This window comes from Apteryx rowi, unplaced genomic scaffold (assembly GCF_003343035.1).
Source record: "Apteryx rowi isolate R43461 unplaced genomic scaffold, aptRow1 scaffold_27, whole genome shotgun sequence".
In the NCBI taxonomy this organism is placed as follows: Eukaryota; Metazoa; Chordata; class Aves; order Apterygiformes; family Apterygidae; genus Apteryx; species Apteryx rowi.
This window is the reverse complement of record NW_020449085.1, coordinates 1,806,044-1,829,142: the sequence shown is the minus strand read 5'-3', so window position 1 is coordinate 1,829,142 and position 23,099 is coordinate 1,806,044. Positions and strand designations below refer to the sequence as shown.

Here is a 23,099-nt window from a genome sequence, read left to right as displayed (position 1 = left end):
GGTGATGATAACAGGGTCCACTAACAGTCCCAGACAAGGCAAGGTGATGATCAGGTCCAGGGTTCATCCAGAGAATGCAGTCAGGAGCAGCAGGAGATGGCGCCAGAGGCAGGAYGGGAGACAAGGCTACGGCATATGTTCAAGGCCCAGCTCAGAGAAAGGCTGGGCACAGGCACACCTCTGACACAGCTCAGGCGAGGATGGGGTGCTCAGGCCTGAGCTCCTGGAGCAATGGGTGTGCGGGTGGGGGGGCCCATGCTAGGCTGATTGGGGCAAGTAAGGCCCATTGGTGCACTCAGAATCCTGAGAAAATCACCCCTTTTTTAAGGTGAAGRCCAAGCAAAGCCCTCACTGGAAATAAGCACAGAACAGGCAGGTGCTCGCCGATGTGAAGTTTGACCTGTCATCTCCATTTCTGGCCCCACTGTTACGCTTGCTTTAAACTTGAGCCCAAGGTSCGTTTTCGCTGCCCAGCAGTTAGGATATTGTCCAGGGGAGGGCAGTGATGTGCAGAGGCATTAACCTGCAGCACCACCTAAGCGGCCTGGAGTAGCAAACCCCGAGTAACGACTCTGGCCACATGAGATAACTGCTGAGATGAATGTGGGAGTTCACAAAATGTATTCCTGCTCTGTTTGGCAGGGCTGCAACGCCCTAAAGGACACCATACCATCTCCCCTGGTGCCTGTGCCAGGCAAAACCCAGTGCTGCCGTGGAAGTTTCAGGAATGCATCTCCAAGTATTCAGGTGTGTCTCTGAGCAGAGGCACCGAAGTCCAGACACTAAGCCCTGAGAAACCCTTATAGTCCTGCCAGTACAGATGTTAAAAACAAGCTAGTTTGAGAAACCACTTCAAAGCCATTTTAACTCCTTTTTGCAGATGCTCTTAGTGCCTGCCATGTGTTTGAGATGACATTCCTCTTGACTATGTTCAAGCACAGATTTGTAGCTCCATTTYAGCTTGCTTTGAGATTTTCTTAGCGAGACGTCATTTTCTTTGTGTAGTTTAAGGCCTCATTTACCAACCCTAATGGACCATTTTAGCCACTCCAGTATACCTGAAGTAGTACAACCCCCCCACTGTGGGGCTGGTGTAGTGGTATATTGAGTATAGCAGAATGACTGTTAAGGGAAACAAGTTTTATCAGTATAAGGCACCATGATGCCAGTAAACTTGTGTCCATGTTAGATTTGGATCCAATACCACTGGTTTGGCCTGAAGTTTTGCACTCTTGACCTACACTTATTCTGTGGAAAACAAAAGGGTGTAGAGCAGGCCTAAAAAGTAAAGATATGCTGAGACCTATAAGCGAAGAGTCATCCCGTAGACTGTGCCATGAGGATCCAGTGCTCTTTACAGAGGCTCAGAGAGCTCAGAGACTGTCCCCTAAGGGGTAATTGCTCTGAAAGATCTCCCCTTCATGGAAGTGCCTCTGTTTCAGCAGTCCTTGACCTCCTCTCCCAACAGGCCATGTGGCCCCGGAGTTTTTTAAACACTCCGTGTTTTCCTCCAGCTCTCRCCCATCCATCTGTCATTACTCAGCGATCCCCTCAGTCTGGCACAGAGCAGGCTGTCCTCGCTGGGAGCCGTGGTGCTGACGGGCGAGGCGGTTGTGGATTGTAAGTAGGAAAGTTCCCAGGGAGCCAGAACTATTTCTGCAGGCTACTGGGGCTCAGTGTTGTTGGATGTGGTGGGTTTGGGGTGACTAATTCCTACAAAATACTGACAAGCCTTCTAAACCCCAAATTTAGTTGGGAGCTATGGTCTCCTGTTTACTGAGGAAACCAAACCAGCACGGTACAGTGACTTGCCCACCCCTGAACAGCAAGTTGTTGGAAGAGTGGCTTTTAAAACCTGTGTCTGTCTGATACCCAGACCCATGTCTTAGGCCTGTGGTCGTTAAAGACCCTGGCAGCCAGTTTCTTGGTATATCAAATTGGAGCTCAGCTAATCTTATTCTGTCTCCCCACGTTCCCTTTAGAATTTCAGCTCGACATTTCTTTGCTCCCTGCCCTCAATTCTGTTGCGAACATGTGCTGCCCAGTTAAACTACTGCCACACTGAATTCAGGAGGCAGCAGCATTTCTGCGGTGGCTGGTGAGAAACGCTTGCGTAGGAAGGGCATTTGCTGTGCAAACTTTCTGGCGAAGAAGCTCAGAAAGCTGAGCTGGCATGAGAGGGCAAGGGCAGAAGAAGTCACTCTGCTCCGTTGGACCAAATTCTCATCTGTTCCCTTTCTCTGCCAAGCTCACCTGTTGCCTCTGTAAGAGAAAGGCAGGCTGCTGTGGGCCTGCCCACCATGTCGTGGATTGCTGGCTTTTTATCCTGACACTGCCCACCTGAATCAGGAGCACCTCACTSTTCTACCTGGAGCTGAACTGCCTTTTCGGTTTGCAACTAGCGCTGGGACTGAGTCGTCTCTCCTTGCCTCCCCATGCTTCTCTCAAGTGCACTATGCACTTCCGTCCTGAGCGAATGTGCCCAGTCTTGCCCCCGCCACGCGCCAATGATGTCTTTCAGACTGCTCCTCGTGATCTTGATCCTCTAACTCGCTGTCGCACTGAAGTGGCTGAGGCAGGAACACACGTGCCGTTCTCCTGCCTGGCATCAGCACTYGGCTACTCCCGGCAAACAAGGGACCCGCTTCCCCCAGTGCAGCTTCACAGACGAACGCATCCATGGCGCAAGGAGGGTTCGTCACCCAGAGGGGAGGGGTCCGGACACCCGCACTGCTCGGTGGCACGCCGTAGCGATGGGTGAGGCAAACGGGGCAGCAGATGCGCTCCTTTGGTGCGTATTCCTCAGAGAGCCCCCAGTAGTGAGACCCTTCCCACTGCCCCGTAGAGGCAGCAGGGTGCAAACGCTCTTTGCCTTTGTTTGTAGCTTACACCCCCTTGGGCTGCAGCTCCTGACACACCAGCAAGCCAGCTGCAGAGCCGGGAATAAAGACACCAAAGGCCACATTGGCTCTTCTGTTGTCTCAAGGGTAATTTTTTCCAGTGCAGGAGGTGACCAGGTTGTCCCTTTGTTGGGGAGGTGAGCCCAGACAGGCTGGCGCCAGCAGGGAGCGGTCTCTTCTGGGGCTGTGAATGGGCTGCTGCTTCTGTGTCCGCTTCGCTGTCCCTTCTGTTGCTTTGCCCTTCTTGCTGCCAGTGTGAATCAGGCCTGTCTTGCATAACGTAACCGAATATGGCCAGGGTAACACTATCGCCTGTCTTTGTCCATGTGCTTATCTCCTAACCAAGCATTAACACTCTCCAGAGGTTCCAGCTCTTTGCCACAGCTCACAAACAGCAACAGTACGTTCTGGTCCTGTTTACTGCTTGTAAGCTTACTAAAAAATTTCCACCAATGCTAATGGCACTCAGAGAGCTGGTCGTAGATAGGTCATCAGCTGTCCACCTGATTGTGATAGATACCTCCAGGGGGGTTGCGTGGTCTTTAAAAGTCACTGGTGCCCATTCAGCTCCAGGGCTCCCGACGTTGCTAGTCACCAGTGTTGCCTCTGCTATTTTTCTCTGACTAGAGTTCACAGAAGTCTCGCTTGTCTGTTTGAGCTTGCCTACAAAGCTGTCCTTCTGCACAATGACCTTCTAAGTTCTTATGGTACATATATTGGCACAGCTATATCCATAATGTTAGCACCTTCCTAGGAACAGAAAGAAGACTGATGAACATACAGATTATGTGCTGCAATGAATGTCACTGTAGCAGAGGTATTTTTTCACATACCTTGTAACAGCAGTATGTGATGACAGTGCATTTACTTTACACGGTTTTGTGGCAAGGACTTTCTATCATATAGTACCCACAGGATAGTAAAGGTACCTCGAGCTGTTCCATGAACTCAGGCTAATCAGAATAGTCATCAGACTTTGGGTGTTTTTTTCCTCCCTATCCCATGATGCAGTTGCTGAGGTGCTTCTGCTGAGGTTTCAGTGGGAAAGCACAGGATGTCTCAGAGAAGCCATTGACTTCAGCTGGTTTCTCTTTGTGGTTTATTGCATCTCTCAAATTAGACCATTTGTAGTCTGTTCAGCTCCTTGGAAAAAGCCCTGTTTCACACTGAAAAGAGCTCCCTGCCTGGACATTATCATCTTAATTTTCTGCCCTTTCCATCTCTTCAGTTAATGACCAGAGTTCCTGAACATTTCATAAATTGCTGGGGAGTAAGTGATTTTCCCCACTTTAAAATCTTGCTGCTGGCAGCCTTGCACGGGCTCTCTCTTACCAGTTCTCTGTAAAACTCCATTTCCCAGCARATAATCATTTGCTTCAGTTCCTTCTCTCTCATATGTGGGTCATTTTGGAAATATCCAGCACATCATCTCTGTTTGTCCCTGGTTACCAATGTGTCAGTCTCTCTGGCCTCCTTTGTGGAAGGTTTTGCTGGAAAGAGTACATGGAATCTGTAAAATCCCTGACCAAATCATTTAAGCCTACTTTTAAATCAGATGTACCCAGCACTTTCAAGCCATCAAGCAATTAATCACTTGTTTAAGTTATAGAAGCACTTTAAATATGGACTTTCGGGCCTGATGTTAGGTATCCTGTTCTGAAATGTTTTCAYACCAAGAGAATGTCTTGTGCCACTGCTAAAGCTTTGTCTGTCTGTCTGTCTGTCTCTTTAGAATGACTCCTGGGGGAAGCAGTATTCCTATGCGCTGTTCAAGGCCATGAGTCACATGCTCTGCATTGGGTATGGGCAGCAGGCGCCCGTTGGCATGTCAGATGTATGGCTCACTATGCTGAGCATGATTGTCGGTGCCACCTGCTATGCCATGTTCATCGGCCATGCCACAGCCCTAATCCAGTCTCTGGACTCCTCACGGCGTCAGTAYCAGGAGAAGGTAAGGACTGGGCTTTGCAACCCTTGTGTGACCCCGGGGAGGTTTACACATTGTCTGGAGGAAGTCAGGGCTGTGAGTGACCTATGTGAGAGGCCAAAGGTGTGGTGSTTTTGTCACCATGGCAGTTACTGGTAACTCACACCCATTCATTCACTCAGAAAGACCCTCAGGAAGAAATAGATGCAAGATCAGATGAATAATATAGGGCAAGCAGGTAATTCTTGTTATCTCTGACTGTCCTTTTAGATCAACGTTATCAATGTCACTAGTATCTAAGATTGTCACTCACTTTTTCCTAAGATCTTGTTTCAAACCCCAAGTGGATGTTCCAGAATGTGCAGCTTTTGTTCAGCAAGTACTTTTTTTAACTTTATCCAGATTAAACACTCCAGGGCTCATGAGCAAAACTACGTAACAAACCCCAAAGCACAGATCAAAGCTCAAGAGCACCGAATAGGTTCCCCAGGTAGATATCGAATTAATTGCACAGTCGTAGAATCGCATAGTGTAGCGCACAGATAGAAATGTCACAAGTGGTCAGGTTACCACTGCAGCTGCAATAACTGGTGGGGGGGGGTTAAGGTGATGCTGTGCATTTGTAAGATGCTACAAGTGTAAACAGGTCAATCGCCATGATACAGCTGAGGAGTGGTAACTCTCTGAAGTGCATCAGCTCCTTCGCTAATTAGTGCCTTTCCATGCCTTTAGTATGTTGCTGTCTGTGCAGTCATATTTTGTCATCTAAAGCAAAAGGGTGCACAGGGAAGCTAGGGAGCCAGCTAGTGCAGTGATATCTTTCCTTCAGGGACGCAGGCAGGCAGAACTTCAGGCTTGGGTTGAACCAGCAGGCCTGCATCACAACAGAACAGGAGAGCTCCCTGAAGGGTGACTTTGTATAACGAAGAGCAAGGGCCTGGGTGGCTCAGAGGTGCGGAAAGGACTTGACAGCAAAGACAGTAGGTTACTTTCAGGCATCAGCACAAGCAACTGCCTTCAATTAGTAGGGCTGAGGAGGACACAGTGAAGGAGGTGTTATGGTCAGGGTCATAAGGATACATTTGGTCTGAAGATTAAGAAGAGGAAGAACTAGGTGCTCATTCTGACCTTGCCTGGTGCAGGTAGATTAGGTGAGAGGGTAGCTATTATTCCAATGGGTAAAGTATGACTAGCATGGAGAAGTGAGTTTGAATAATGAATAAGAAGCAAGTTGCTACATAAGAGAAAGTGGAAGGACAGATTTGTCAGATGGTTCCAGGAAACAGTTCAGACACAGAAAACACAAAGCTGGGCCATAAAAAGGGTTTGCAGTAGGCCAGAGAGTAAAGGCAAAAAAGACCAGAGGCTGAATCATGCTTTGAGGTTATGGAGGAGCTCAAGCTAGAGTTAGAGCTAAAAGAGAGAAAAAGCCCAGAAAAGGAAGCGTGGAGGACTGGGAGGCGATCGACCACTGGGCTTTCTGTAGAGTTTTCCACTGTGTTACAGATTGGCTGGACTAAGGCTAATTGAGAGCAAGGCACGCCAGAGAGAAGGACACTGCAGCACTCAGAATGCAAGCTGATCAAATCTGTGTATGCAGAGTATTTATTCAAATGTGTTTGAAGTAGCATAGAAGTCAAGGACTGATTTGCAAATTCAACCACCTGGTCATCATAGCAGTAGCCAAGTTTTCACCTGCAGGTCTGGGCACTACGATTTTTTCCCTAGCCAGGTCTGAAGACAAGGGCAGAACTTGACCCTGGGAGTTTGATTCCAGTCCGTGCTCAGGGAAATCAGCCACCAGCATGCCAGCAGGGACTGGAGCTGGGGTGGCAGAAGGAGGGTGAAATGTTAAAGCCTGATTAGAATGGCGAGATATGAATGAGAAGGTTAATAGATCCAGGAGAAAAGCTTTGCGACAAAAGCAGTGGGTAGAGGATTTAACAAAGGAGGTATTTCTGTGTAGTGGTTATTGCGGGTTCATTCTCCCCAGGTATTCTCCTAGGAACAAAGCCTCAGGGATTCAGTACATTCAATTTCCTCTTGCAAATGGGACAAATGATGGCCTAAAACAAATATGTATTTACTTCATGCATTCCTTAGCACTCGAATAGCCATGATTAAAATGAGGCCGCTTCGTGATTTGCAGCCCTGCAACTCAATTTAGTTCAGTCCTCATGGGACAACGTGTCTGTTGAAGCATATTATAAGCAAAGAATCTCAACAGGTTTGCAGGGTCGATTGGCAGATGCAGAAAGCAGTTTGGAGACTTACGCTGAGTACATCTCTGGGCTGCAAACAGGGCTCTGCCTCTCACTTCAGAGGATCTCGGGCTCTAGAGACTCTTGCGACTATTTAGGGAGTGGCCGAAGAAAGGGGAGGCAATGGGGAGGGACAGAAATGGCAGGAATGCACACAGGAACAGGACAGAGGAGTATACCTSGTAACTTTACTGACCGGCTTTGCTTTGTGTAACCTTCAGGACAAGGTTGAGGAGTGAGTTTGTAGTGAAATTTCAGACTGGTCTATATCTCTGCCAAACCAACTTGTTCTTCCCTTGTACTAACAGCTTCTGAGAAGAGGCATAAAAGCCAAGATCTGCTGTCTTTTGGCTTTAACAGCAGGCTTCTCTCAGTAAACAGTGCATGATTTGGCCCCATCTTTCACTCTGGGTTGGATTCATTGAACATTTGGACACTCTATTCCTGTCCTCCAAATATTCTTTTGCTGCAGCACCTGAATTTCATACCATGCTGGTTTCTGCAAGACAGGGAAGCCTACAGGGCAGATGGGGTGCTAAGAAGCACAGAGATTTTGGAGGGGGAAGTTGCGTCCTCCAAGACAGTGTGGTGCAGAGGTTTCTGGGTACGTGGGAGAGTGCAAATATACCCAAGTGACATGGTGCACTCGTACTAGCTCAGGTTCTGGAAGTGGCACAGCCATCATGTAAGCATGGCTCTATGCCTCCCTTAAAAAGCTCTGAGTCAGAAGAGCTCTTTAGCTCTGGTGCATGAGGTGACTGTTTTATTTCCAGGCCCAGAGGCAAAGTTAGAAGGGACTTCTCTGTGCTATCCTGCATTGCAGAGGGCGTTATGCCCTAAATGACTTGCCCACGGTCACATGGACAATCAATGGCAGAGTCAGGAGCTGACCACTATCTCTAAACCTCAATCTAGCATCCAGCTCTACAATGTCTTTGCACGCAGGATAGGTTTCCTTTTTCCCACATGAGAGTAAAGGGAGAATATCACCACAGATCCAGCCTGAAGGACTCTGATAGAAAAATTTCCCAAAGGCATGGTGTGAAGTTACATATTATAACTGAGTTGATTTAACAGCTCCAGCCAGAAGGGACCTCACGCAGCTATTCTCCCCCAGTACTCCCTGCCCCTACTCCTAGCTGCAGAGTTTCATCTCATGTATTCCATCTCTCATATTTCTCAGACCTTTACTGAGCTGATTTGATCCACTGACCTGGCAGAAGGCTGTTTATTCCCTTTTTTTCTGGGTTAGCTTTCTGCCAGATTGGTCGGTTGAAGCATGTTACTCCAGAGTCCAGTGAGTGCCAGAGCTGGTGTGGGATGATGGTGGAGGAGGTCTATAAGCAAGAGTAGAAGCATAAGGCCCCGTTCAGCTATTCCTAGATCAGCTCAAGCCCTAAAACGCAAGTTCATCTTTGACTGTGATTGTGACTACCCCACAACCTGCAGTAACTGTGGCTCACAAGAGAGGAAGAAGTGTTTCTTGTCCAGAAGATAAGGAAACTAGATGGATATGCAAGTTATTTCCATTCTTTCTTCATATTCCCCTATTAATTTCTTTTTTCTGTTGTACTAAAGCTCAGCTGGATTAATATTTGTGTCAAGTCACCACACATACAGACACACACATATCCTTCTCAACAGCCTCTGTAACCTTGAGCCCTTTGGGAGCAGTGATTATGCTGCCTACTGCAGCCGTGCTCCTCGGAACAAAGCAGAGAGCTCCGGGCTCCGCTCTCCCACCCCAGCAGGATGCAAGCAGTGATAGGGATCCTGCGGAGAGGCTTGGCTCTGCTGTGTTATCTTCTTAGATACATCCAGAAGAATGACTGATGAGGGACTGCTGTTCTCAGCAATGCAGAGCCCAGCAAAGCTGCAATCTCTCCAGATTCTCATCTCTCCTCAAGATCTGTCTGCTACACTGGTATTCTCTCAAACTCGCTGCTCTCCACACTCATTCCCCTGCTCCCCATTCCCCCTGAACAGTCTATTCAATACCTTTTGTTCTAAAAATATATATTGACACTGGGTAGATACTTGCATATTCACTTGTCATTATGCTGAAGAAGCACCTGCTGCAGCACAGTGGCAAGGGGGCAAGGAGGTAGCATTACAGCTATAAAAATAAATCCCTCTACGAAAGCACTAATGATGTCACCTCTCAGTTCCTGAAACAGCCCTGCTTAACCATCAGGACAGTTCTTGTTGTCACAGTTTTATTCTGTATCCTGGGGTCTGATTATCTAAGTGAAAAGGCACTTCACTGTTCCACTCTCACCATTTCAGCCTTTCCATTACTGGCCCGAACTCAGCAAAGAGGATTTAGATAATAGTTGTTGGGGAAAGCTTAGTAACTGTAAAGGCTGAAGCATGTTACCTGGAAAAAGCTTTCTTTGTTAGAGGTCGAAGCAGATGTTAGACTAATATTCATTAGCAGGGAGGTGGGAGATTCTGTGTCAGGCAAGAGTTTGGACCAGGTGATCTCATGTGGTCCTTTCCACTGCATCTCTGGGACAGTGTGAGTCAAGGTGAACTTCTCAGCAGAATGGCTTGATGTCAGTGGCCAAAGGTGAAGGTCTTCATCCTTCAGATTCTCAACTACAGCTCCTACACCTTCCCCAGAGAGACACACTAAATCCACAGAACGAGTTATTCCATGAAAATGGAGGTAGATTGGGAGCTGGATCAACTCTGAGCACTTATGTTCAGTGCCCAGAAAAGACATAGAGCTAAAGGAGCACACTGCCATTGCACCTGGACTGCTACAGTGAGGGCTGAGAAGCCATCTGCTGGGCTCAGYGAGTCCTTGGCCTTTCTTGGAGTCCAGCAGTATAGTCTTATTAGGCAGCAAGTTTAAGGAGTACTTTTTTCTTACTGTGTGTAGTGAAACTGTGGAACTCACTGCTACAGATGCTGTGGAGACCCAAAGTTTAATCAGCCTCAGAATATTTAGACAAATTCACCCAAGGAAAATCTTTCACATGATACTGAGTGCTAAGATGCAGATATAACCTCTGACTGTGGATATCCCTGATCTGCTTTTTGTCAGAAGCGAGGAGGGTGTGGCCAGCAGCTGGATTGCTATATGCCTCTCTTATTCTTTTTCTTCTTCCCCAAAACATCTGAAACTGTCAGAGACACAAAACCAGCTGAGAAGAGCCCTTAGCCTGACCCTTTATGGTTACTCTTATGTTCTAGGCTGTTTAACTTTATAGTTCAGTGTTCTGAACAGGCTCCAAATGAAGGAGGGCAGAGTGCAGAGAATTTGGTGCAGGGTTCCTAGCTGGGATCCTGGATACAGCGTAATCCCAGAAGCCTGGCAGTGTGCCTGTGCTGATTAGCCGCTCCCTCTTCCCCCAAAAGCAGAGGTAATTAACCCAAGAGCAATGCTGCACTGAAGCTATATTAGTTCTTGGAGCTTCAGGGTTGGCCTAGGCAGCACTGCCTTGGGGATCTCTGATACAGCGTAGATATATTAAGATAACTAGAGTCAGCTGCTTTGTGTTAGCGTGGAGTTGGACAAAGGCTGCCCTTATTCCCCTACCTCCTGTGCTGCAGATATCAGGTGAGAGATTTCATGGTTATTAGCAGCCTGGACAGGATTTGAAGTGCTGTTCCCAAGATGATTGGTCTCCAATGTCTGTAGGTTCTCAGGTGGCCTCCCCAGATTCTCAGAGGTCCAAAGGGATTAGGTAGAAGTCCACTTGTTGAGCCAGCATCGCAGTCTTGGATGCTGGGAAAGCTGCAAAGCTCCCTGCCTCTCCTGGGAACGTGCGTGCATGGAGGAGAGGGTAGGAAGTGTGCAGCACTCCAGAAATTTAAGGTGTCTGGGAAATTTAATCAATTTTCCTAACTGAAAGAAGTTTGGGAGCCTTGCTTTATCCTGTTATGACTGCATTAGCTGTGCATTAACTCAGTCTGTTAAGAAACRAGCTTGAGAACTATTATGTCCCATGTTACTGTCAATCAAAGCATTTGGGGTTGACAACAAGACCTATAAATGGCACGCTTTATCGCTTGTGTCTAGCTGCACATGTGTGCTGGGCTCAGTGTCTTGGGCAATGCCTCTGGGTAGATTCTTCTGTATTCTGGGCTGGGCTTTCTGGCTAGTTTGCAGTCTAGATTCAACAGGTGAAGGGGGTAAGATCAGATGCAGCTCAAGATCACAGGAGGGGGTGAATTTCACCCTTGACATRTTAAAAAAACAGCTGCAATAACGAAGGTCCCCCATGACCCTCAACCCCACCCTGTCTGCATCCCACCCAYGTGCAGGTAGTAAGTCCAAGGGGGTTGCCAGAAAACTTTCTGCCTGATATAAGCTGGCCCTGCTTTGAGTGGGGATTTGAACCCGATGGCCTCCAGAGATCCCTTCCAACTTACAGTAATCTCTGACTCTGTGATTCAAACTCCTTTCAGACAGTGAGCAGTCAAAGTCTGGTGAGAATGGCTGGTCAGGAGTGTTCATCTAGACCACATCCACTCCTTTTTAGAAGAAAGTTTGTAAGAAATAGGTAATAGAGTGTTGCAAATAGTGGTTGGCTCAACCAAAAAAATCAGAGATTTGGGCCCATTGTTTTCAGATTATGCAGTCCTTTCCTTAAAAGAATATTGGGTTGACTATGAAATGAAAATGTTATTTCCTGATTGAAAACCTCATGGTTTCCTTTTAAAACATCTTGCAATGGAATTTGCCTTTCTTTTATGGCTGTAACTGGACTGGGGTCAACTCATTTTTGTTCCTGCAAGAAGAATATTTCACTGGTGAATTTACTATTTCCTTGAAAATGTTTACCGATGCCTATTAAGAAAAACCCCTCCATGAAGCTGTAAAACATACCTTCTTTATGTCTGTGCGGTGGTGGTCAGTCAGCCCTTGAAGCAGACAGCTCAGGTGTGAGTGCGTCCATCTTAGAAGTCGCAGTGCCTATACGGAGCACGTGATGGGTGAGTGCGAGGAAGCGCAGGGATACGTGGAGTACCTTCTCCGAGCTCAGGCAAAGGACAGAAGGAAGAAATCAGTGACACTGCAGTGTCCTTGCTGCGCATCTTTACAGTGGGCAAAACGAACCTGCCGTGTAGTTTGCCTTCTGTCAGCCAGTTTACACTGGAGATGGGTCTTGGTTTGCTGTATCAGAGATACAGTGATTAAAGCTAAGATTCTGACACGTTTTTTCTGAGAATGAAAGCCAAACAAGTAGTTCTGTTCCTTGAGCAGTATCGGTGACAGCCGGGTCCGAGCAGTATGTTTGTGCACGCACGAGCACTGCCTGTGTTATCACGGAGAGGAAAGTGCTCCTGCCTCAGCAGTTCTTTGCATCCATCCCAGTGTGGGATTTGGAACTTCATTATCGGTTTTGAAATTCATTTTGGCACTTGACCAGTAAATAAATAAATAAATACATCATAATGCGAAGTGCGGAGCCTCCCTGCTGAGCCGTGTCTCCTGGCAAAGGGCTGCGCCCAGCAATGCTGATTTCAAACCACACAGACTCACTGTTCCCTTCTCCCCGTCTCTGGCCTTTGCCTGCTGGCAGATTTTGCCTCATCTCTCCTCTCCTGCTCTTCTGATGGAAGCAATGCTGCTCTCTGTTTTCCCCATCACACCTCCAAATTTGCCTGAAGCCAGTGACACAGCCTGACATCTCCAAAAGATCCTGTGATCTGGGTTTCACAGCACTTAATGAATAATAAATGATTCATTGACCCAGTCAAAAAGTCCACTGTGCTGGACTGCTGACATAGGCTGGGATCAGACCTGTAGAACCACGTAAGGCGTTCTCCTCGGGCRCCTTTCCCAGGCTGGTGTTAGTCATGAAAAACAAGCTTTTTCTGTGGCCTTTTCTTTGCTCAGCCATGGGCCAGTCTGTACATGATACATTCATCATCGCACTGTCCTGCCATGATGCGCAGGATCAGACCTTAAGACTGAGAACTTGTAAGAACAGACAAACTGCACACTGCCCACAGCACTTAGTGYGAACAGGTTTGTCCCCGAGTTGTTGGCTCTGATTTCTTAGGACTCCTGAAGTTAGCAGACGTTTCCAGTGCTCGCAGCAAAGCAAAGCAAAGAGCGTGTCCTCCGGGTGTGTGACTGTAAGCTCAGCGCTATGTGCTGAACGGCACCATCCCCCATGCCGGGGTTCCCTGGCTTGCACTCTGCTCACCACTGCAGTAATACGGCTGATGGGAGGAAGTAAACAACTGTTTCATCAGGCTCATAATTGACCCTGCTCTGTCTGTTGACATCTCCCGCTCACAGCCCAGAAATGGGATTGTCTGAAGCATAAGCCTTGCCTGAATAGGTGCTGATTAGCAGCAAGGGGAGGCAGCTACAGAGGCTGATCATTGCAGCCATCCTCGGTTTAATGAATGTTGTACAGAAAGTGGAAAAAAGCTCCAAGAATTTTCTGCTAGTGTTGGCAGTATTTATAGCAGAGCAAGAAATAAAGAGCTGGATTCTTCTTAAGATAATTTCTGAAGGTATCACTGAAGTCACTGAGGTGAGGGCAAAAGTGTCCCAAGTATTTCAGCATGTAACATGCAACTCTTGAAAATCATCCTACTGTAGCAAATGGAGCTAGTGCTGAGCTGCAAAAATTAAGCCAGATCTGAACTCCAGTGTTTGGAAGAACTCAGAACCAGGACATTATGTRAAGCTTTTTTTCGGAATGAAGGTTGGATCAAGAGGTAGCTATCAGATAGCTTCCAAAGTTGAAGAGTAGATGGTGGGTATAAATTTAGTCCATTAATCAGAAAACAAAAGTAGCACTGATATGGTCGAGTCTGTGCTAGATGTGGTTTGAATAGTTCTGGTTGAACTGGTATTGAAATAGCCACTGGTTCCTAAACAATCTGCTACAATTTGTTTGTAGCACACTGATCCCTGCCATTTCCCCACCCAGGCACCTCTGGCTGTCTTTCCRCTTCCATGTTCACTTAGAGTTGCCTCTGGAGAGCCCCCTGTGAAGGAATCCAACTCCTGCTTCAGCCCCACCTCTAAGTCCGTCCTCATGCTCCCTGGGGGCTGCAGGATATTGAAAGGACAGCATATGCCTGAATACGGCTCCTCTCAATCACTTCACTATTGCTATCAAAAAGATGTACCTGTGCACATTTAATTTTACAAATTTCACTCTTCTTGTTGCAAGACAGCAGGACTATGTTCATGGGCATGAGTTTGTATTTAGAGCTAACTGTGTTCATAAGTGTTGGCAGACTCAGGATAAACTGCGATAGCTTGCACCAATTACAGACCTCAGCCAAATTTTGGGAAGATAAAAATGCAAAATTTTATAAGCTAGTATTGACACTAAATATGCTCCAAGCGTGGAGCCCTGCAAAGGGAAACCAACAAAGATCGCACCAGCGATGATGGCATGATKGTATTGAGTACTACAAAGGTTCAGTTTTCTTCCCTTAAACTGCTCACCCATTTGAAATACTGTTAGAGCACTATAATTTTTCACTTAATTGAAAATGCATTACTCTGCATGATTCTCCTATTTCTTGCACCAGATGTTGACATCCACGGAGTTCAGATTTATGCCATTGTGACCAAGATTAAACTCTGACCCACAGTCATTTCAGCCTATTTCTGCAAGGGTGTAAGCAGTACATCTCTATATACGAAATGTATATTTATCTTTGGTTAGAGGGAAACACTAACATCTTTGCATATCCTAAGTGCCTTCATTACAGTAGGTTATGTGTGCGTGCATGTATTGGTAGGCATAATGTGAAACTGTGTGAATGTGTTTGAATTAACTGAGCTGCAAAAATGGAAATCAGCATTTCTCTGAAGCTCTGAAGAGTGATGTCTGTGGACCAAGAGAGAAGTTAAGAGAGGTGTCAGTGCCAGGACTGGGATAGGAGCAGCTCCTCTCACATGGTGAGTCAGAGGCTGGGCTAGGAAGTAGCCCAGCCTTTTCAGCCGGTGATTGATTACTGCCAAAGACAGCAGGAGTCATGATAGAGAGTGAAGGTATGAGAGCAGTTAAAAGTATTTAGTTTTCTCTGGACTGTGAGTGATCAGGGCTTCGGTGGAAGGGGAGGGGAATGGTGAGACAACTAGGGAAAGTAACTGATTCTAGAAGGAAAAATACCCAGTGAAATGGTTCCCTTTTGATATATTAATGTCTCCTTCAAGGGCTTATTCGAGGAAAAACAGACTTAAAGAAGATGAGTTAGGATTTAAATGGACTTAATTGTCTTCAGAGAGATTTAAATAATTCCTAAATAAGTCTTTTGGGTTGAACTCAGAGATGCCACTAATCTCTGCAGGTTTCTCTGAGCACAGGGCAGATCGAGGACATGGAGAGAAGTATGAAGACTGAACAGACAAGCACAAGGGAGAAAGGAGGCAAAAGGGTGCTGCCAAGTTAGGCCTGGCCACATCTGAAAGAAATGTTATTTTGTGTGTTCTTTAGCAAGTCCTTTTGGCATTCTTTGTCCATCTTCGAGCTATGAGCTCTGACTTTTGTGGGCATTTCATGGGCTTTCTCATACCAAAACCAGAGGTACTGCCAGAGGCATCTGAGCAGTGGTTTTCAGCACTTCACAGTTATAATCAAAGAAGTGTGGGAAGAGCCAGCATGGGCTTTCTGCACCCTCTGAGGTCCTTCTGTCCTAGTGAACACAGCAGTTAGATGGCACTCTGTAATAGCACTGTGAGTCGTGGGAAGGAGTCAGGTTCAAGAATTTATGGTGGTCTGAAAAGAGAAACGGGAAGACCTAAGGGCTCGTTAGAGTCGGATTCTGATCCATGTGTCACGTACCAGTGAACTCAGTTTAGCTGAGGGTGGCACTGAGAGTTCAGGCTAGTCAGCTGAATTCACCACTAGAGAAAACAACTCAGACCTGTCTAAACTAATGATTGATTCAAGTGGCTTCAGAGAGTGCCTGGCCTCCACGATACCAGGGCTTCAGCTGAAGAAGGAAGAACTGTTTGTTCAGGATTAGCAGGCAAAGCCTCTAACCCCCATGCACTCTGCTGTTGGTGTTCGCTGCACAGTTACCCTTACCCCTTTGCTTTGTCCCATCATTGAGCCTTGCTGGTGACCTCAGGAGTGATCTCGTTTTAGAGCTTAGAGCTGAGAAGAGACATACRCTTCCTGCAGCACTTGGGAAAGGCCCTCCCTCATGCAGCATTTAAYATTAGTGGCCTTCGGTTTCATGGGTACTGGTGACGGACACTGCAAGAGTGCTAGCTTTCAGCCTGGCTGAGCAGCCCCCTAAGGAGAGGGGGAGAAACCCATGTGGATCTTTCATTTATCAAATGTAGAGAGAAGGGACTGATGCTTTCATCTCTGAGCACCTCTGCAGGGCTTCATCTCTAAGTAAGGGAGAGTTAAAAACCCACAAAACTCTCCATAGCCAGCAGATCTGGCATGGGTGAGGGCAGGTAGCACTAGCAAAGACAGGAGAGTCCTTCTTGTTAACTATGACAGAGAATTATGGTTTCGTATTTTACAATTTTCTTTTGTAACCACATTTTTAATTTGTAATCAGGAGCAGAACCTTTCCTTCTGGTGAAATAAATTTGCCCTGTTTTCACTGAGTCTTATCTGGAGACAGTGATCACAGGAGAATCTGACAAGCCCTAGGGATTTTGCAGAGCAGCAATTTATTGCTCTTTGTTGCAAAGCAATAATTCTATGTACAGTAGTGAACAAGCAAGGAGTCTGAGTCCCTCCATCCAAGCTACGCCTGTGAGTCTTAGGAGTTGGGGGTATTTTTCCCAAGAAGCAAAGATCAATTGAAGATTGGTCATAACAAGTTCTACAGTAGAGAGAAGTGGGGTGGAGGCCAGGTGCCTGGTAGGAGGTGATGAGAGGCATCTCATGACTCTGGGCATACTCAAAGGCATTACCTGGTGCTCTCAACACAGGGTCTGTTTGATAGAACGTTTTTTGTGGTGCTTTTGCTGTTTGATAGACATGGTCTGATTCAAGATATTGGGCTAAAACTGAGAGTATAAGGTAGCATTTATGGCAAATAATTTATTCAACAAAAATACAGCAGTAAAACAAGCAGAACTATTTGTGAATTTAGGATAAATTTGATACAACTGAGTCAGTAAAAACGAGGGCCTGATGATTTCCCTTTCCATAGTGAGTATTCTGTGTCCTGTGTCTTATCTGGGAGTCCCCTGTGGATGTCTCAGACACAGTAGTGCATCTCAAATGGTGGTGCACATCTGTGTTTAAGCATCYGAGTCAAGCCCTTAAACTTGCTGCATTTAAGAGCATAACATGCAGAATTCTCGAGTGGCTCAGACCAGTGACTTCTCCATTTGTGAAATGCTGGTTTCCACTTCCTTGAGCTCACTCATTCATGAACTGCAAACTCTGTACAGCACCTAGCACAGCTTGCTTCCAGTCTCTAAAGAAGAAATTCAGCAATCCAAATAAAGTGCAGCTTTCATTGCCAATCCACCACCTGGCTTCCTGTGGGGAGGTGGTGACTTGCTTGACTTTGATCATGGTGTAGTGGTCATGAATATTTACAGCCAGCTCCTCTGCTGTTAGCTACAGACAAAAGCCTCTGGAAATGCCAGGAAACCCCAAGTGTCCCCTCTGCCACCTTGGCTTCTTAGAGTAATTCCTTTCCCTCTCTGGTGCAGATCAAGTTGTTAGCATGCAAGGCTGTGCCAGCACAGACTGTGCTGAGAGCAGAGTGACACTGGTGTGTGCGGGGAGAGGTCTGTAACGAGCAGGAGTTTGGTAATTAGGCACTTCAGAACGAGCGGCAGTAAAGGGACATTCAGGGACAGGTTTATTGGGGAGAAGAGGGAAGAGAGGGAAGGCAAAAGGGGAGCATGGTCCTCCTGTCAGCATTAGTTACGTGGTACATAGGCAGGATCATATTCTCTGCTGCTGTCCAGGGGTGGGGGGGCATGACCACTGAGGCTCACACACCGTGTTCCTGCAGCACTTTCAGACCAAATGAACCCACTTACAGTCCTGTGCCCTTGAGGAAGTGTCATTTACTCATAGAAAGTGCCATTCCTCTCCAAATGCTGCTCTGGCATCCGTCAAGTGCCTTTGTATTCCCCTCTAAGTGACAGGATGGAAATGCAAATCATTAGGCAAAAATACAGACAGATTAGACAGCAAAAGTGCATGGGGCAATAGGGACACAGCAGAAGGTGAAGAAGATCAGGATCTGTGCAGCCCTAAGTGGGAAAGCAAAGGTGCAGGGCCTCATAGCTGGACAGATGAGAACACAAAGGAGAGGAAAAGAGGGCCTGTGTACAGCAGCTTTGACTGAGTAACTGTCAGATTTCTATCCATGTCTGTCCTTCAGCCTGTCTGTGACTGTGAACATCCAAGGCAGGACTGTTTTGTGCTGTTTTGTACAGCACCTAGCTCAAAGGATTCCTGTGCTTGGCTGGGGCCTCAAGGTGCTACACATTATCTATTACTTACTTCCACTGGTCCAGGGCCAAGATGCCAGGTTGTATATCCTGGCTTCCATCCTGAGGTGTGCCATTGAAAAGCCTTCTGCTGACAGCACGTTGTGCTTTCCTCTTTCTCATTCTACTTTGGGGAGGCATGGGGGTCAGACAGTCTCTGCTCAGTGTTATTTGCTGAGAGGAGATCCCCAGCTCATCACTCTTTACTCACCTCTGCTCCCAGCTTTTGCTGTGTGTGTTGGGGAGAATGGGAAACTGGGCTGCTCAGCACCCAGGGAATGAGTAGAGGTCTCCACAGTGCACCTGGCTGGTTAAAACGTGGGGCAGCCTTTGAGGAAATATAGAAAAGGTGTCTACAAGCCCTCATGCATTTAGGTAGTTGGTATCTCCTGCGCCGGATTTGCCAGCCTAGGCCAGCCCAGCTTGGTGTGAAGGAAGCAAGTATGGGTACTGTCTGGCATGTGCTTGTCCATGAGTGGGTACCTATTGCCAGGAGGAGCGGCAGCAGCAGCAGTGCCCTTCACTGAATGTCCTAGTAACTCCTTCTCTTCCTCTCCCCTCTGTGCAGTACAAACAAGTGGAGCAGTACATGTCCTTCCACAAACTCCCTGCAGACATGCGGCAGCGCATCCATGATTACTATGAGCACCGCTACCAGGGCAAGATGTTCGATGAGGAGAGCATCCTGGGAGAGCTGAGTGAACCCCTCCGGGAGGTAAGGAGGGGTCATTTAATGGACAATGTGGGTTCCTGCCATCTTTGGCAGCTGTGGAGTTCCTGGTGTACAGCAGCCTATCCCAGTGGTTTGCAGAGGACACCCTGAGGTAGATGGGAGTGGTGGGAGGCCAGCTCTTTCAGAAGCACTAGCTGTGTGTGCATGCTCTAGTGCCATGCCCAGCAGGCATGGAGGCCCCCCTTTCTGCTTGGGGATCTACCTGTTCCTGGACTATGCCCACCTTCTGGGAGAGCAAAGCCAAGACAAGCATGGCCCACAGCTTGGCTATGTCTCATTCTAAGTTTCATTCAGAGAGTGACATATGTTCTAGCCACTGATGCATGTCTGGGATTCCCTTGCCTTGGTCCTGACAGAAGTCACTTCAGTGGAGCAGAGAAGTCCAGGCCTTTGGCAGCTGCAGGACTCCTGCCTGAGTCTATAGTGACATGAAGGTGATGGGAGCTGCAATAGGCAGGCCCTGCCACGTACCTGTCATGTGAATAGATACATCTTGGCACCTTTTGAGGCCATGGCAATGTCTGGAGGATTAAGCAGGTCACAAGACAGTCACATCACCAAGGATAAGCCAGCCACATGTTTTGGTTCCCTTTAGGAAAGACTTTGCTTGCTGTCCTAAGCCTGGCTAGCCCCCAGTTGGCTGCATAGCACACAGAAGTGTCCATTGCCTGTTTTTCTCTTTAAGGGCACTAGCAGACCTCTCAAGCAACTTCTGGTGGGGATGTGGAGATGAATTTCACTGCCCCTTCACACTTTTTGATTCTCTAATCTCCTGCTCTTTTTCTCAATACAACAGAAATACACATCTTCATCTGACTGAGCTCCCCCTCCTCCAGTTACTCCTGTCCTTTATCCATGCGTGCTTTAAAGGTCCTTTACCTGCCTGGCATTGCAGAGCCCATACTATTGACAAACACCTCCATTTTTTGAGGCTGGGATGACATAGCACATGAGGCAACATTTCCCAAAGAGGTTGATACAAAACCCTGACAGCCTGTACTTCCTTTGCCAATAGATGGTCCATTACCTGAAATGGAGGGGTTGGAGCTAAGCTTCATCCTAGTTTCATCCCTGCTTACAACCCCAGTGTCTGCGTGCATGTTGCTCTAGGGAAATACAGGTCAGGGCAGTTTCATCTGGAATGGATTCCCCCAGTGCTGCCAAATGTGAGAAATGCTCCAGAAACAAGTCTGCAGTGGCTGATGCATAGATATTATTGTTATATTATTCTTTTCCACAATAAATCCTGCCTACCTCCCCTTAGAAGATCAAACATTACCAAACAAGCAAGGAGTCAAGGGTTGTGGGTAGCATCATGCAGCCTCTCTGATAACCTCTGCCCTGCTCCTGCTCTTTGACCTGGATGAGCTGACAAACCTGGCAGTGAATAGACAGCACTGCTAGTCCTTTGCCTCTTTCCCTCCATGATCTAATCACCTGAAGAGGCTGAGAAAAGAAGAGGGAAAGAAGATCCCATGTGACAAAATGCCAGGAATCAAGCAGTTTTGATGCTTGGAGGTCTCAATGGTTTTGCTTTCCCCTTGATGCCAGCTCTGTTCAAAGATCTTGCTGTGCCAACATAGCTTTTACTGGAAAAAGGAGCACATTGGGGTTTCTGATCTCGTGCCCAGCAGTTGGTCATACATATGTTTGCACTTTGTGTGTGCTCCGGAGCAATGGCAAAGACCTCATCCCCATTTTAAAAGTGCTACCGCAGGAGAGCGCGCTGAGAAGTGCCTTGCTCTTTCCATGCATTTCTGCAAGCCCCCTTCCCCCCACACCCTCCCCTGGTCTCCTCTGCCTGGTCGCCTCTCAGACTGTGCGTTGAGTAAGTTCCCACCTCAAGCTCCCTGATCTTAAGCTGTATTTATACGCACCTCTACGGTGTCTCTACTGCTCCAGGACCCCCCCATGGCAGAGGCAGCCCGCTGGCCTGATCTGTGCCCCATCCATCATATGCAGCCAGCATATAGAGTCGAAGGAAAGGAGGAGCCTCCTAGCAGGGCCCACATTCAAAGGAGTGACTACAGAAAACCACCTTCCCCAGCTGCAGCTTAGGAACGTAGGCTCTCACTAGTACATACCTGCAATATATGACCCACAAGCACCAGAAACAGTCCTTCTTCTCCCTTTCCTCCCAGTCACATATCTCTGTGGGAGAGAGAAGAGTTGAGGATCTACCAGCTATATTTTAAAACTAGTTCTGCCAAAGGCTAGATGGGATTCTAAAAAGGCAGCCCTAAAAAAGAAGTCCCAGTGAGGAGAAGGAGACAGATGCTTCCCTTGCCCTCCCTCTCCCTGCTCCAGTCATTCAGTTTCACCTTTACTTTTCAGCTGGGGAGTGTTGCGCTGAGGYGTTTTGCTCAATATCACTTTGTGCTGCTTTCTGAGCCTGAGCTGACATGGCACAGAACAGCTCCTGTGCGATGGAAAGTGCTGTCATACCCTCTGAGTGACACCACGCCGCAGGAGCAGGCACAGTCCCTGTCTACTTTATGACAGCTGAACAGCTGAACTGGTTTTTCTTCATCTGAGGTTGATGATCCAGTCCATGCCCCAGTGACTGGTGGGCACCTCTGCCTCCCCCCTCCAGGCAACGTCCCCAGCTGCCCAGGATAACTCTTTCTCTGAGCATCTTGGCACATTTGTGCTGTTTGTCATCCCATTGTCAAGCAAGGACAACACAGAACGTAGGGCTGCCAAGGTGAGCTACAACACTTTCCCAGAGAGGAGCCCTGGGCTTTTGCATACACCATTTCACCAGTGCTGTGCACTCCTCGCACAGTACAAGGTTTACGACGGAAAGAGGTATATTGTGTGTATTTGGGGGGCRGAGGGGGTGTCACTGTATTGTAGCTGCTCAAAGAGAGAGCATCGTGAATGAAAGCGATGAAGCATGGTGTCAAGCTATCAGCTGCAGTTAGCATTGCTATGTGCTATGAGCATTCAGAAGCCTATTCCAGACTGCGCTGGGGGAACCAGACTAAGAGTATAGCATCTTTTCTTCTTCATTTTCTAATATAGAGGTCAAGTGGGGGATCTTCACAGGTTATTAATGTTGACTGAAGATGTGTGTGTCTTTTCTGTTCTCTATCCCACTTTTTCTCCCTGCCTCTCTCCTTCTCTCCACTCCTTTCTCTCTCTTTCTCTCTCTCTGTCTCTCTCACACTCCCTTTGTGGTCAGGAAATCATAAACTTCAACTGCCGGAAGCTGGTTGCCTCCATGCCCCTCTTTGCCAACGCAGATCCCAACTTTGTGACATCCATGCTGACCAAGTTGCGGTTTGAGGTGTTCCAGCCGGGGGATTACATCATTCGGGAGGGCACCATTGGCAAGAAGATGTACTTCATCCAGCACGGGGTGGTGAGCGTCCTCACCAAAGGCAACAAGGAGACCAAGCTGGCAGATGGCTCCTATTTTGGAGGTGCGTGTTAGTGAGTCACCCCCACATAGTGAGACCTACTGCTATTGCTCATATATCCTGGACAYGAAGGCATGAAGGCACATGGAACTGATATCTCCATCACTTCTCCTCTACCCTCTGTCTCTGTTCATCTCACCTGTCTTGCTGCTTCCCGTGTAACAGGTTGTGCAAAGGGGAGAGTGACTGTGACTCTTAGGCAGTGCAGGAGTCTAGATAATAAATACAAATAAAATTGAGAAGGAAAAATTTAGTTCTGGAAGGTTCATTTCTTCTTTGCCCCAAGCAAATGGATAGATTTGTGAAGCTGAGAGCCTAAAGGAAAAAAATGGAACATTCTCAATTCTCCAAGCACATTTATAGTGCTTCCTGGTCCTACTGACTGGCATCTATCGTATGAGGTACTGTAAAAACACAGAGAAAAAAGCATAGTCCATCATCTC

General features: G+C 47.4%; 1 protein-coding gene across 2 annotated transcripts in view; it reads left to right on the top strand.

Moving 5' to 3' along the window:
* The window catches only part of HCN4 (hyperpolarization activated cyclic nucleotide gated potassium channel 4), a 112,100-nt gene that overhangs the window by 68,034 nt on the left and 20,967 nt on the right, over window positions 1-23,099 (top strand). For both annotated transcript variants that reach the window (XM_026068384.1, XM_026068383.1), the window contains exons 4-6: window positions 4,633-4,851; window positions 19,070-19,216; window positions 22,419-22,659. In XM_026068384.1, coding sequence (XP_025924169.1) covers window positions 4,633-4,851; window positions 19,070-19,216; window positions 22,419-22,659 — 607 coding nt within the window. The remainder of the gene's footprint in view (window positions 1-4,632; window positions 4,852-19,069; window positions 19,217-22,418; window positions 22,660-23,099) is intronic.